A 14,275-nucleotide genomic window follows, 5' to 3' on the forward strand; every position below is an offset into this window, starting at 1 on the left:
ATTGCCAACCCGCTACTCCCAGCTCCTCTCCCTACTTCACCATGGCCATTCTCACCTGCATTGCTCAGCTACGTAGTAGACGGGGCCTGCCACCTGACAGTCGCTGGCCCAAGCTGAACCTGACTACATTCATGCCACAAATTCTGTGATTTACACTACAGTTTTCAAACCAAGGTGATGGATAAGGGAATGTTAAGGGTGCAGTGCTGGTGAAGTGGCTAACTTAAGACAAACACAAAATGCTGGAGTAACTCAGTGGGTCAGGCAGCATCTTTGGAGAAAAATAAGAGGTGACATTTCGGGTCAAGATCCTTCTTCAGCCTCCGAAATGTCACCTTTACCTTTTCTCCTGACCTGCTGAGTTACTCCAGTTTTTTGTGTCTGGCTTCGGTTTAAACCAACATCTGCAGTTTCTCCCTACACGAAGTGGCTAACTTGTTAGACTAGTGATTAAAAGGCCTGGATTTAAAAAAAACACAGAAATCAGAATTTTCAAAAAAGGGAAATAATTTGTAACTGTGGCCACAGAGCCACGTGATTATCATAAAATTTTCTAAAGAAGGATCGTCTGTGCGATTCCCTCTAGAGATGCTATCTGACCCGCTGAGTTCCTCCAGCTATGTGTTTGTTGGTCATAAAAGCCCATGGTTCACTAATGTTTTTATGGATAGAAATCTGCCGTCATTTCTCAGGCTGACCGGGATTTCAAACTAATCGTGGAGGAAATATTTGAGACACTGGATCTGTTAAGAATTTTAGCACAGAGATATTAGAGAAGATGGCAAATCTTGAAGTGGATAAGTCACTGGGACCAGATGGGAAGCAGCAAGGAAATGGCAGAAGAGTTGAACAGGTACTTCGGATCTGTCTTCACTAAGGAAGACACAATCTCCCAGATGTACTGGAGGACAGAGGATCTAAGGGGGTAGAGGAACTGAAAGAAATTGTCATTTGGCGAGAAATAGTATTGGGTAGGCTAATTTGACTGAAGGATGATAAATCCCCGGGGCCTGATGGTCTGCATCCCAGGGTCCTCAGGGAGGTGGCTCTAGAAATAGTGGACGCATTGATGATCATTTTCCAATGTTCAATAGATTCAGGATCAGTTCCTGTGGATTGGAGGATAGCTAAAGTTATCCCACTTTTCAAGAACGGAGCGCGAGAGAAAACGGGGAATTACAGACCAGTTAGCCTGACTTCAGCGGTGGGAAAGATGCTGGAGTCAATTATTAAAGAGGTAATAATGGGGCATTTGGATAGCAGTAAAAGGATTAGTCCAAGTCAACATGGATTTATGAAAGGGAAATCATGGGTGACTAATCTTCTGGAATTTTATGAAGATGTGACAAGTAAAATGGATGAAGGGGTGCCAGTGGATGTAGTGTATCTAGACTTTCAGAAAACCTTTGATAAGGTCCCGTACGGGAGACTGGTGACTAAAATTAGAGCACATGGTATTGGTAGGGTGTTGACATGGATAGAAAATTGGTTAGCAGACCGGAAGCAAAGAGTAGGAGTGAACGGGTCCTTTTCAGAATGGCAGGCAGTGGCGAGTGGAGTGCCGCAAGGCTCGGTGTAGGGGCCGCAACTGTTTACCATATATATTAATGATTTGGAAGAGGGAATTAGGAGCAACACTGCCAAGTTTGCGGATGACACAGCTGGGTGGCAGTGTGAACTGTGAAGAGGATGTTAGGAGGTTGCAGGGTGACCTGGACAGGTTGAGTGAGTGGGCAAATGTGTGGCAGATGCAGTATAATATAGATAAATGTGAGGTTATCCACTTTGGCAGCAAAAACAAGGGCGCAAATTATTATCTCAATGGGGTTAGGTTAGGTAACGGGGAGGTGCAGTGAGACCTGGGCGTCCTTGTACACCAGTCATTGAAAGTTGGCGTGCAGGTACAGCAGGCAGTGAAGAAAGCTAATGGAATGTTGGCCTTCATAACAAGAGGATTTCAGTATAGGATTAAAGAAGTAAAGAGGTTCTTCTGCAGTTGTATAGGGCTCTGGTGAGACCACATCTGGAGTATTGTGTACAGTTTTGGTCTCCAAATTTGAGGAATGACATTCTTGTGATTGAGGCACTGTAGCTTAGGTTCGCGAGATTGTTCCCTGGGATGGCGGGACTGTCATATGCGGAAAGATTGAAAAGACTAGGCTTGTATTCACTGGAGTTTAGAAGGATGAGGGGGATCTTAGAGGAACATATAAAATTATAAAAGGACTGGACAAGCTAGATGCAGGAAAAATTTTCCCAATGTTGGGCGAGTCCAGAACCAGGGGCCACAGTCTTAGAATACAGGGGAAGCCATTTAAGACTGAGGTGAGAAAAAACTTTTTCATGCAGAGAGGTATGAATTTGTGGCATACCCTGCCACAGAGGGCAGGGAGAGAGAGTTAGATAGAGTGGAACCAAGGGATATGGGGAGAAGGCAGGCACGGGTTATTGATTGGGGACGATCAGCCATGATCACAATGAATGGCGGTGCTGGCTCGAAGGGCCGAAGGGCCTCCTCCTGCACCTATTTTCTATGTTAACATGGCAATCTGCGGGAAGTATGCCGTGATATGACAGGGGAAGTCAGGGACAGTATAAAAAGTAGAACATAGCAAAGATGAGCAGGAAGCCAGAGGATTGGGTAACTTTTAAAGAGCAACTGAAGATAACTAAAAAGGCAATACGGGGAGAAAAGATGAGGTACGAAGGTAAGCTAGCCAAGAATATAAAGGAGGATAGTAAAAGCTTCTTTAGGTATGTGAAGAGGAAAACATTTGTTAAGACCGAAGTTGGACCCCTGAAGACTGAAAAAGGTGAATTTATTATGGAGAACAAGGAAATGGCTGACGAGTTGAACCGGTACTTTGGATCCGTCTTCACTAAGGAAGGCACAAAATTTCCCTGATGTATTAGTGGCCAGAGGATCTAGGGTGACGGAGGAACTGAACGAAATGCACATTTGGCTGGAAATGGTGTTGGCTAGACTGATGGGATTGAAGGCTGATAAATCCCCAGGGCCTGATGGTCTGCATCCCAGGGTGCTTAAGGAGGTGGCTCTGGAAATCGTGGATTCATCGGTGATCAGTTTCCAATATTCTATAGATTCAGGATCAGTTCCTGTGGATTGGAGGGTAGTTAATGTTATCCCACTTTTTAAGAAAGGCGGGAGAGAGAAAACAGGGAGTTATAAACCAGCCATCCTGACATCGGTGGTAGGGAAGATGCTGGAGTCAATTATAAAAGATGAAATAGTCGCACATTAGGATAGCAGTAGCAGGATTGGTCTGAGTCAGCATGTATTTACGAAGGGGAAAGCATGCTTGACTAACCTTCTGGAATTTTTTGAGGATATAACATGGAAAATGGACAAGGGAGAGCCAGTGGATGTGGTGTACCTGGACTTTCAGAAATCATTTGATAAGGTCCCACATAGGATATTAGTGGGCAAAATTAGAGAACATGGTATTGGGGGTAGAATGCTGACATGGATAGAAAATTGGTTGGCAGACAGGAAATGAAGAGTAAGGATTAACGGGTCTTTTTCAGAATGGCAGGCAGTGACTAGTGAGGTACCGCAAGGCTGGGACCGCAGCTATTTACAATATACATTAATGATCTAGATGAAGGGATTAAAAATAACATTAGCAAATTTGCAGATGACACAAAGCTGGGTGGCAGTGTGAAATGTGAGGAGGATGCAGGGTGACTTGGACAGGTTGGGTTAGTGGGCAGATGCATGGCAGATGCAGTTTAATGTGGATAAATGTGAGGTTATCCATTTTGGTAGCAAAAACAGGAAGGCAGATTATTATGTAAATGGTGTCAAGTTGGGAAAAGAGGAAGAACAACGGGATCTGGGGGTCCTTGTTCATCAGTCATTGAAAGTAAGCATGCAGTGAAGAAAGTGAATGGCATGTTGGCCTTCATAACAAGAGGAGTTGAGAATAGGAGCAAAGAGGTCCTGCAGTTGTACAGGGCCCTAGTGAGACCACACCTGGAGTATTGTGTGCAGTTTTGGTCTCCAAATTTGAGGAAGGACATTCTTGTTGTTGAGGGAGTGCAGCATAGGTTCACCAGGTTAATTCCCAGGATGACCCAAACATGTCCACGTTTGCGGATGACACGAAGCTGGGGGGCAGTGTTAACTGTGAGGAGGATGCTAGGAGGCTGCAAGGTGACTTGGATAGGTTGGGTGAGTGGGCAAATGCATGGCAGATGCAGTATAATGTGGATAAATGTGAGGTTATCCACTTTGGTGGCAAAAACAGGAAAGTAGACTATTATCTGAATGGTGGCCGATTAGGAAAAGGGGAGATGCAACGAGACCTGGGTGTCATGGTACGTCAGCCATTGAAAGTAGGAATGCAGGTGCAGCAGGAGGTGAAGAATGCAAATGGTATGTTATCATTCATAGCAAAAGGATTTGAGTATAAGAGCAGGGAGGTTCTACTGCAGTTGTACAGGGTCTTGGTGAGACCACACCTGGAGTATTGCGTACAGTTTTGAATTGAATTGAATTGAATACCTTTATTGTCATTCAGACCTGACGGTCTGAACGAAATTTCGTGCCTGCAGTCATACATACAATCATACAATAATAAACAACAATAAACACAAATTAACATCCACCACAGTGTATCCTCCAAGCACCTCCTCACTGTGGTGGAGGCAAAAATCTTAGGGTTACTGTTTATTCCCTCCTTTTCTCCCTCTGCGCTGAGGCGATTCCCCACCGGGCGATGGCATAAACAGTCCCGTGGCTCACCGAACCCCGCAAATGGGCCGGCTCAAACACCGCGGCCCGGGGTGGTCGAAGCTGCCGCCCTCCAGTCCAGCGGACGCGGCCGCTGGCCCGCGGCTGAACCCAGGACTCAGGTCACCGCCGCCAGAACGCCGTCTCAACCACCGGAGCACCGTTCCAGCCCCAAGCCGGATCGCCCTCACGTGAGTGCCGTTCCTCCCTCGAGCTGGGCCACTCCGACGGGAGTGCCGTTCCACCCTCGACCTGGGCCAGTCTGACGGGAGTGCCACAGCCCCTCATGGGAGAGTCTCAGCCCCTCACGGGAGCACAGTTTCAGCCCCGAGCTGGGCCGCCTTCACGGGAGCGAGCCCAGGGCGAGTGCTGTCAGGCTGCCTCCGGAGCCTCGAGGTCGCCAGCTCCGCCATTAGGCCTCAGCGCAGATGGAGGCAGAGAAGGGGGATACGACAAAAAAGTCGTATTCCCCCGAAGGGAGAGACAGCAAGCCCTGTTTCAACCCCCCACATAAACACAACCTAAAAAACCAAAAACGTAACTAGACAAAACGAAAAAAAACCAACACAAAAAAGTAAAAACAAACGGACTGCAGGCGAGACGCAGCCGTTCACCAGCGCCGCCACTTCCGGTCTCCCAATCCGAGGAAAGACATTCTTGTCATAGAGGGAGTACAGAGAAGGTTCACCAGACTGATTCCTGGGATGGCAGGACTTTCATATGAAGAAAGACTGGATAGACTCGGCTTGTACTCGCTAGAATTCAGAAGATTGAGGGGGGAACTTATAGAAACTTACAAAATTGTTAAGGAGTTGGACAGGCTAGATGCAGGAAGATTGTTCCTGATGTTGGGGAAGTCCAGAACTAGGGGTCACAGTTTAAGGATAAGAGGGAAATCTTTTAGGACCGAGATGAGAAAATCATTTTTTACACAAAGAGTGGTGAATCTGTGGAATTCTCTACCACAAAAGGTAGTTGAGGCCAGTTCATTGGCTATATTTAAGAGGGAGTTAGATGTGCCCCTTGTGGCTAAAGGGATCAGGGGGTATGGAGAGAAGGCAGGGATGGGATACTGAATTGGATAATCAGCCATGATCATATCGAATGGCGGTGCAGGCTCGAAGGGCCGAATGGCCTACTCCTGCACCTATTTTCTACGTTTCTATGTTGGGACTGTCATATGTTGATAGAATGGAGCGGCTGAGCTTGTATACTCTGGAATGTAGGATGACAGGGGATCTTATTGAAACATATAAGATTATTAAGGGTTTGGATTTGCTAGAGGCAGGAAACATGTTCCCGATGTTGGTGGAGTTCAGAACCAAAGGCCACAGTTTAAGAATAAGGGGTAAGACATTTAGAACGGAGATGAGGAAAAACTTTTTCACACAGAGTTGTGAGTCTGTGGAATTCTCTGCCTCAGAAGGCGGTGGAAGCAACTCTCTCTGGATGCTTTCAAGAGAGAGTTAGATAGAGCTCTTAAAGATAGCGGAGTCAGGGGATATGGGGAGAAGGCAGGAACGGGGTACTGATTGTGGATGATCAGCCATGATCACATTGAATGGCGGTGCTGGTTCAAAGGGTCGAATGGCCTACTATTGTCTATTGTCATACAGTTAGAAATGTGAATGAGCCACTACAACTATTCTTTACTCTTCACTCACTTTTACATGTGTAACATTAGCCCCATCAGTAAACCCGTGGGCTGACCAGTTATATGTTTGTGGATGCTTTTTACCACCCAGTTCCAGCACCATCCATCACAGCTATTGCCAGCAACAGCAGGCAATTGTCGACCATATTGAAAATGACAGTGTGTTTTTAAATTAATTATATTATAGAGCAGTGGCACAATGTCAACATCTTACCTCAGAAGGTTTGGAGCCCAGACAATAGCCAGGTTCTTGGTGTGCATGTTAGTGATATAACTGTAGGTTGCCAATTGAGCCAAATGCCTCATCAGAAATTCGAGAGTCCTGGACGCCAACAAAACACAAGTTAACTACATGTTAGCACAATGTTCAGGACAGAAAGCAGAAATTTCACAAGTATTACAGTCACAATGCACCCTAATGCAAGGCAGCCAACTAAAAACAAGTAGAAAAGTTACAGGAGTGATGTGCATTCATCCCCCAGTGATGTTAATGCAAGACTGTTCACAACTTGGACATAAGTAAAGTGACAAAGGGTTGCTGTGTAGTGATGGAATGAGCACACTGTGTCCTGAAGCACTCTCCAAGAGGAGGTTGGCAGACCCATCATTTATTTATTTGCCTCTGTACTCCACAATTTGAGATTTGTAATAGAAAAAAAAATCACATGTGGTTAAAGTGCACATTGTCAGATTTTAATAAAGGCCATTTCAGGGCACCATAAAGTTTGGGACACATGGCTTCACAGGTGTTTGTAATTGCTCAGTTGCGTTTAAATGCCTCTTTATTGCTGGTATAAGAGAGCTCTTAGCACCTAGTCTTTCCTCCAGTCTTTCCATCACCTTTGGAAACTTCTATTGCTGTTTATCAACATGAGGACCAAAGTTGTGCCAATGAAAATCAAAGAAGCCATTATGAGACTGAGAAACAAGAATAAAACTGTTAGAGACATCAGCCAAACCTTAACCATATAACAATTACAGCACGGAAACAGGCCATCTCGGCCCTACAAGTCCATGCCGAACAAATTTTTTTCCCCTTAGTCCCACCTGCCTGCACTCGTACCATAACCCTCCATTCCCTTCTCATCCATATGCCTATCCAATTTATTTTTAAATGATACTAATGAACCTGCCTCCACCACTTCCACTGGGAGCTCATTCCACACCGCCACCACTCTCTGCGTAAAGAAGTTCCCCCTCATATTACCCCTAAACTTCTGTCCCTTAATTCTGAAGTCATGTCCTCTTGTTTGAATCTTCCCTATTCTCAAAGGGAAAAGCTTGTCCACATCAACTCTGTCTATCCCTCTCGTCATTTTAAAGACCTCTATCAGAGAGAGTACAGAGGAGATTTACTAGAATGTTGCCTGGGTTTCAGCAACTAAGTTACAGAGAAAGGTTGAATAAGTTAGGTCTTTATTCTCTGGAGCGCAGAAGGTTAAGGGGGGACCTGATAGAGCATCCAGTTGAAGTGGTGGAGGCAGGTTCATTGGTATCATTTAAAAATAAATTGGATAGGCATATGGATGAGAAGGGAATGGAGGGTTATGGTATGAGTGCAGGCAGGTGGGACTAAGGGGAAAAAAAAATTGTTCGGCACGGACTTGTAGGGCCGAGATGGCCTGTTTCCGTGCTGTAATTGTTATATGGTTATATGATTATATGAGGGAGAACGTCTTCACTCAGAGAGTGGTGGCTGTGTGGAATGAGCTTCCAGTGAAGGTGGTGGAGGCAGGTTCGTTTTTATCATTTAAAAATGAATTGGATAGTTATATGGTCGGGAAGGGAATGGAAGGTTATGGTCTGAGCGCAGGCATATGGGACCAGGGGAGAATATGTGTTCGGCACGGACTAGAAGGGTCGAGATGGCCTGTTTCCGTGCTGTAATTGTTATATGGTTATATGTATGGAAGGTACTTGCTCACTTATCTTCATTGATGATACAACTGTTGATGGTAGTGGCATAATGAATTCTGAAATGTATAGACACATCCTATCTGCTCGTTCAAACAAATGCCTCAAAACTCATTGGTTCATTCTACAGCAAGACAATGATCCAAACATACTGCTAAAGCAACAAAGGAGTTTTTCCAAAGCTAAAACAAATGGTCAATTCTTGAATGGCCAAGTCCATCACCTGATCTGAACCCGATTGAGCATGCCTTTTATATGCTGAAGAGAAAACTGAAGGGGATTAGCCCCTAAAATAAGCAGAAGATAAAGATGACTGCAATACAGTCCTGGCAGAGCATCACCAGAGAAGACAGCCAACAACTGGTGATGTCCATGAATCACAGACTTCAAGCAGTCATTGCATGCAAAGGATATGCAACAAAACACTAAACATGACTACTTTCATTTACATGACATTGCTGTGTTCCACACATTATGGTGCCCTGAAATGGGGGGACTATGTATAAACACTGCTGTAAGTTGTACATGGTGAAACCAAAATGTATAAAAATGGCCTTTATTAAAATCTGACATTGTGTACCTTAATCCCATGTGATTTTTTTCTATTACAAATCTCAAATTATACAGTACAGAGGCAAATAAATAACTGATGGGTCTTTGTCCCAAACATTATGGAGGGCACTGTAACTCGTGACAACAGTCGTGAATAGAAGTTGCGTGCAAAGATGTCCCAAATGAGAAGATTCAAGGTTTTGATGCAATAGAGATAGTTGTGTAACTAGTGTGGGGTTACAGCAGGCCAGAAATGCAGTCCCAACACCCAAACCTACCCATGTCACAGCAGTTAACTCTCTTCATTTGTGTGCTGCAACTGTGTTGTCTGTACCAGAAATTACAGAGATACTACTCCCACTTTGAAAAGGAACACAGAGATTTTAATCCATTTGAAATTCATCCTCTTCATGTTTCCCAAAGCTGAAGAATTACATGACAGGACAGACACTGAGATATACACCGGGGCTTTCAAAACATTCACCAGTCTGTGTGCAGGTACCTGTAGTGAGGAGGAGGAAGCTGTTGGATCACATCATGAATTTTAACCAAGCGATCCTCATCAGAAGCCACTGAGACAGAATCCTGCAGGACACAAGTGGTGAAAGTAAACAGTACTCTCACAGAAACATGATGCACAGCCTGCATACTTCCCCAACACAACATAGCCCTCCCTCTTCAACCTGCGTGGGTAGGGATGAGAGTCAAGGCTGAGGGGCTAGAGTTTTATCCCCGTTTGTGTGTATTGTGCAGTTCATCATGCATATTGAACAACTCAGGAACAGGCCTTTCGGCCCACATGTTTGTGCCGATCATGTTGCCAAGTTAAATTAATCTCCTCTGGCTGCAGGTGATCCACATCCCCTGTATATCCATGCGTCAAACCAAAAGACTCTTAAATGCCACTGTCATATCCACCTTCACCACTACCCTTGCACTTGTTCATTTGCAAGTGAATAAATGCAAACACCAGAGTATGTTGCAATAAATGTTAACATATGCTGGAAAATTAACTGAAGAGTCAAATGGAAGAGACATGGAGCGTGGAAACAGGTCCTTCAATCCAACTTGCCCACGCCGACCAACATGCCCCATCTACCCTAGTCCCACCTGCCTACATTTGGCCCACATCCTTCTAAATCTGTCCTATCCATGTACCTGGCAAATTGTTTCTTAAACGTCGCAATAGTACATACCTCAACTATCTCCTCTGGCAGTGTTTTCCGTACACCCACTACCCTTTGTCCAAAAAAGTTACCTCTCTGGTTCCTATTAAATGTTTCCCTCCCTCTCCTTAAACCTATGTTCTCTGGTGCTCAATTCCCCTACTCTGGGCAAAAGATTCTGTGCATCTACACAATCTATTCCTCTCATGATTTTGTATACTTTGTATTGTTCTGTTTGCATTGCCTGAGAGTTTAGCTATTGTCCTGTGTTTTATGGTGCCCCTAGTTTGTTCCTCAGTGACAATGCTCTCTGGGTCTGTGTGGCATGTACCGTTTACTCTCAATACACGTTACTCTGGGAAAGTGCCGTACATTTTCCCCTTTACAATGAAGTAAACTAAAGTAACTGTGTTAACTGAAGCAATTGTCAAGTCACAATTGTGGAACTCTCTATTGCATGCACAATCACCAAAGTCGATTCACCTATTGAAAAATAATGAGTTATGATCTGCATGCTGTCACGTAAACATGCACAGATGACTGATCCATCTCATGTTGTGCTGGTAAACTCGTGAACGATGGCCAGAGCAAGTGGAATCCATCACTAATGTCACAGGCCTATGTGGGCATTAGTGAGTGTCAACACATGCTCAGCCACCCTCTTCTAACTGCATTGAGGCCACCCTTGCATTGGACTTGGGACTGAGGATGACAGCATGAAAGTGATGACTGCAAGGGAGAAGCAGAAATAAAACGTGTCCATGTCAGCCAGCAGTGAGGCATAGTTTCCCTGATCAAACAAAGCACAAACCCACAGCCAGGCACATGCTGGGCTAATGATGATCTGATTGCCATGATATGGAGTTGTGTAAAATCACTGCCAATAGAATCATACAACCATTAACCCCTGATCATTGCTTTTGACACATTCACTGTGAAAGTACTTACTGAGAACTTCTCATATAACTGGTAGGTGAGTAGTGGGTTCGGTAATTCTCTAAAGTAGAGCTTGCACAGGGATCCCACACAATGGATATCCTGCAGGTAGAGATCCTTTGTCAAATCAGGAATCTGCTCAGAGTCAAACTCGTGTCTGTGGGAGAAGTCCAAAAAGCATAAACAGAAAGATATTGAGCAGTTCATATTTCACTTACTTTTACTTTCACACAGAACTCGAGAAGTGTGCAAATGAAATTACTAGTGGCAGCCTAAGGCACTTCAGCAGTGCTACAGCCACGGGCACTTAGGAAGTGTGCAAATGAAGGCAAACTGTACTGACTAGTGAGAGCTGGAGAAGTGCACTGATGAGTGTGAGCTGGGAATGTGTGCTGACGAGCGTGAGCTGGGAATGTGCTGTTGAGTGTGAGCTGGGGATGTGTGCTGACGAGCGTGAGCTGGGGTCATGCTGATGAGTGTGAACTCTGCCACGACTGTAGCACGGCTGAAGCGCCTCAGACTGTGGCTGCTAAATATGCCGCCAAGCCACTTCTGTGCAAAGACTACTTTTTCCTGAGGAGGCTATTCAATGGTTCAATGGTTCTGGTCCAATCCAGGGATATAATTGGTGAATCATTGCTCATATTTGGGCAACTTATAACCCAGTGGGATGAATATTGATTTCTCTAACTACAAGTAACCCTGGCATTCCCTCTCTCTCTCCATCCCTCCCCCACACAAGCATCAGCTTCTCGTTTTTACCCAACAAACTGCTAACAATGGCTAACTGCTAACCGCAAGAAATGCAACACCTGTCCCTTCACCTCCCCCCTCGACTCCATTCAAGGACCCAAGCAGTCGTTCCAGGTGCGACAAAGGTTCACCTGGATCTCCTCCAACCTCATCTACTGCATCCGCTGCTCTAGATGTCAACTGATTTACATCGGGGAGACTAAGCGAAGGTTGGGCGATCGTTTCGCCGAACACCTCCGCTCAGTCCGCAATAACCTACCTGAACTCCCGGTGGCTCAGCACTTCAACTCCCCCTCCCATTCCCAATCCGACCTCTCTGTCCTGGGTCTCCTCCGTTGCCAGAGTGAGCAACACCGGAAATTGGAGGAACAGCACCTCATATTCCGCCTGGGTTGCTTGAGTCCGGATGGCATGAACGTTGAATTCTCCCAGTTTTGCTAGCCCTTGCTGTCTCCTCCCCTTCCTTAACCCTTGAGCTGTCTCCTCCCATTACCCCCGCCCTTGGGCTCCTCCTCCTCCCTTTTTCCTTCCTTCTCCCCCCCACCCCCCATCAGTCTGAAGAAGGGTTTCGGCCCGAAACGTTGCCTATTTCCTTCGCTCCATAGATGCTGCTACACCCGCTGAGTTTCTCCAGCATTTTTGTGTACCTGCTAACAATGGCTGTTTCCCTTATCATCGTTACTTTTTTGCATATCTTTCATTCATTGTTCTTTATCTCTCTACATCATCGTCTATATCTCTCATTTCCCTTTCCTCTGACTAGTCTGAAGAAGGGTCTCAACCGGAAACGTCACCCATTCCTTATCTCCAGAGATGTTGTACAATTTTGGTCGCCTAATTATAGGAAGGATGCCAACAAAATAGAGAGAGTACAGAGGAGATTTACTAGAATGTTGCCTGGGTTTCAGCAACTAAGTTACAGAGAAAGGTTGAACAAGTTAGGGCTTTATTCTTTGGAGCGCAGAAGGTTAAGGGGGGACTTGATAGAGTCTTTAAAATGATGAGAGGGATAGACAGAGTTGACGTTGATAAGCTTTTCCCACTGAGAGTAGGGAAGATTCAAACAAGGGGACATGACTTGAGAATTAAGGGACTGAAGTTTAGGGGTAACATGAGGGGGAACTTCTTTACTCAGAGAGTGGTAGCTGTGTGGAATGAGCTTCCAATGAAGGTGGTGGAGGCAGGTTCGTTTTTATCATTTAAAAATAAATTGGATAGTTATATGGATGGGAAGGGAATGGAGGGTTATGGTCTGAGCGCAGGTATATGGGACTAGAGGAGATTATGTGTTCGGCACGGACTAGAAGGGTCGAGATGGCCTGTTTCCGTGCTGTAATTGTTATATGGTTATATGTTGCCTGTCCCACTTACTCCAGCTTTTTGTGTCTATCTTCTATATTCCTCTTGTTTAGTTCAGTTTATTGTCACGTGTACCAAGGTACAGTGAAAAGTTTTTGTTGCGTGCTATCCAGTCAGCAGAAAGATAATACTTCAGACATAATTCAATAATTCAGAAAGACATGACTTCAGAATTAAGGGACAGAAGTTTAGGGGTAATATGAGGGGGAACTTGTTTACGCAGAGAGTGGTAGCGGTGTGGAATGAGCTCCCAGTGGAAGTGGTGGAGGCAGGTTCATTGGTATCATTTAAAAATAAATTGGATAGGCATATGGATGAGAAGGGAATGGAGGGTTATGGTATGAGTGCAGGCAGGTGGGACTAAGGGGAAAAAAATTTGTTCGGCATGGACTTGTAGGGCCGAGATGGCCTGTTTCCGTGCTGTAATTGTTATATGGTTATATGGTTATAATACATGATTACAATCGAGCCATTTGCAGTGTACAGATACATGATAAGGGAATAACGTTTAGTGCAAGGTAAAGCCAGCTAAGTCCGATCAACGATAGTCCGAGGATGACAGAAACATCCTGTCTTAGATCAAGCACCAAAACTGTACATATTCCAAAATCGGTCTTATCAAAACGTTATTTAATTGTAGCGCTTCTTTATCCTTAAAGTCCAAACCTCTTCTAACAAAGTATAACCATAGCATTTGCTCTTCAAGATTGACCAGCCTAACATTCTCGGTTTCCTTACTCTCATGAAGAGTTTAGCTTTGCTTCCTTCTGTCCATGTGGACCACCGAAAATCTAAAATTCATCATCTCTCTGGCTGCCTCTTTCCAAACCAGGGGGATAAATAAGCTAGCAAGTCCAGGAAATGTGTTGGATTTTAGTCAAGTTTCTGCAGCAGTTTTTTTTAGCTGATGCAATGGTGCCAGGACGCCAGGTCTTGCAGTGAGAATGAGTAATTATAATTTCCCTTAGGTCAAACTGAACTTTTTACAAACTTGGAGACGGAACGTGGCAACTCTGCGTGCTGTTCCAGGAGAGGAGCTATTGTATTCATCTGCAGCATGGTTTGACTGGAGGACGTGGAGAACAACCTTTTCACTGTATCTCTGTATCCCTGACAATAATAAACTAAATGTTTGCTTATTTTGGAATTGATAAATTCTGCCTCAATATTAAATTTCAAGATATTTTG

The 14,275-nt window shown here is 44.8% G+C and overlaps 1 protein-coding gene across 6 annotated transcripts in view; it reads right to left on the reverse strand.

Moving 5' to 3' along the window:
• Positions 1-14,275, reverse strand: part of LOC129712461 (rho GTPase-activating protein 32-like) — a 570,135-nt gene that overhangs the window by 68,013 nt on the left and 487,847 nt on the right. For all 6 annotated transcript variants that reach the window (XM_055660923.1, XM_055660920.1, XM_055660918.1 and 3 more), the window contains 3 exons: positions 10,988-11,132; positions 9,376-9,458; positions 6,622-6,729 (listed from right to left, as the gene is read on the reverse strand). In XM_055660923.1, coding sequence (XP_055516898.1) covers positions 6,622-6,729; positions 9,376-9,458; positions 10,988-11,132 — 336 coding nt within the window. The remainder of the gene's footprint in view (positions 1-6,621; positions 6,730-9,375; positions 9,459-10,987; positions 11,133-14,275) is intronic.

Source organism: Leucoraja erinacea, chromosome 32, assembly GCF_028641065.1.
Source record: "Leucoraja erinacea ecotype New England chromosome 32, Leri_hhj_1, whole genome shotgun sequence".
Taxonomy (NCBI): domain Eukaryota; kingdom Metazoa; phylum Chordata; class Chondrichthyes; order Rajiformes; family Rajidae; genus Leucoraja; species Leucoraja erinaceus.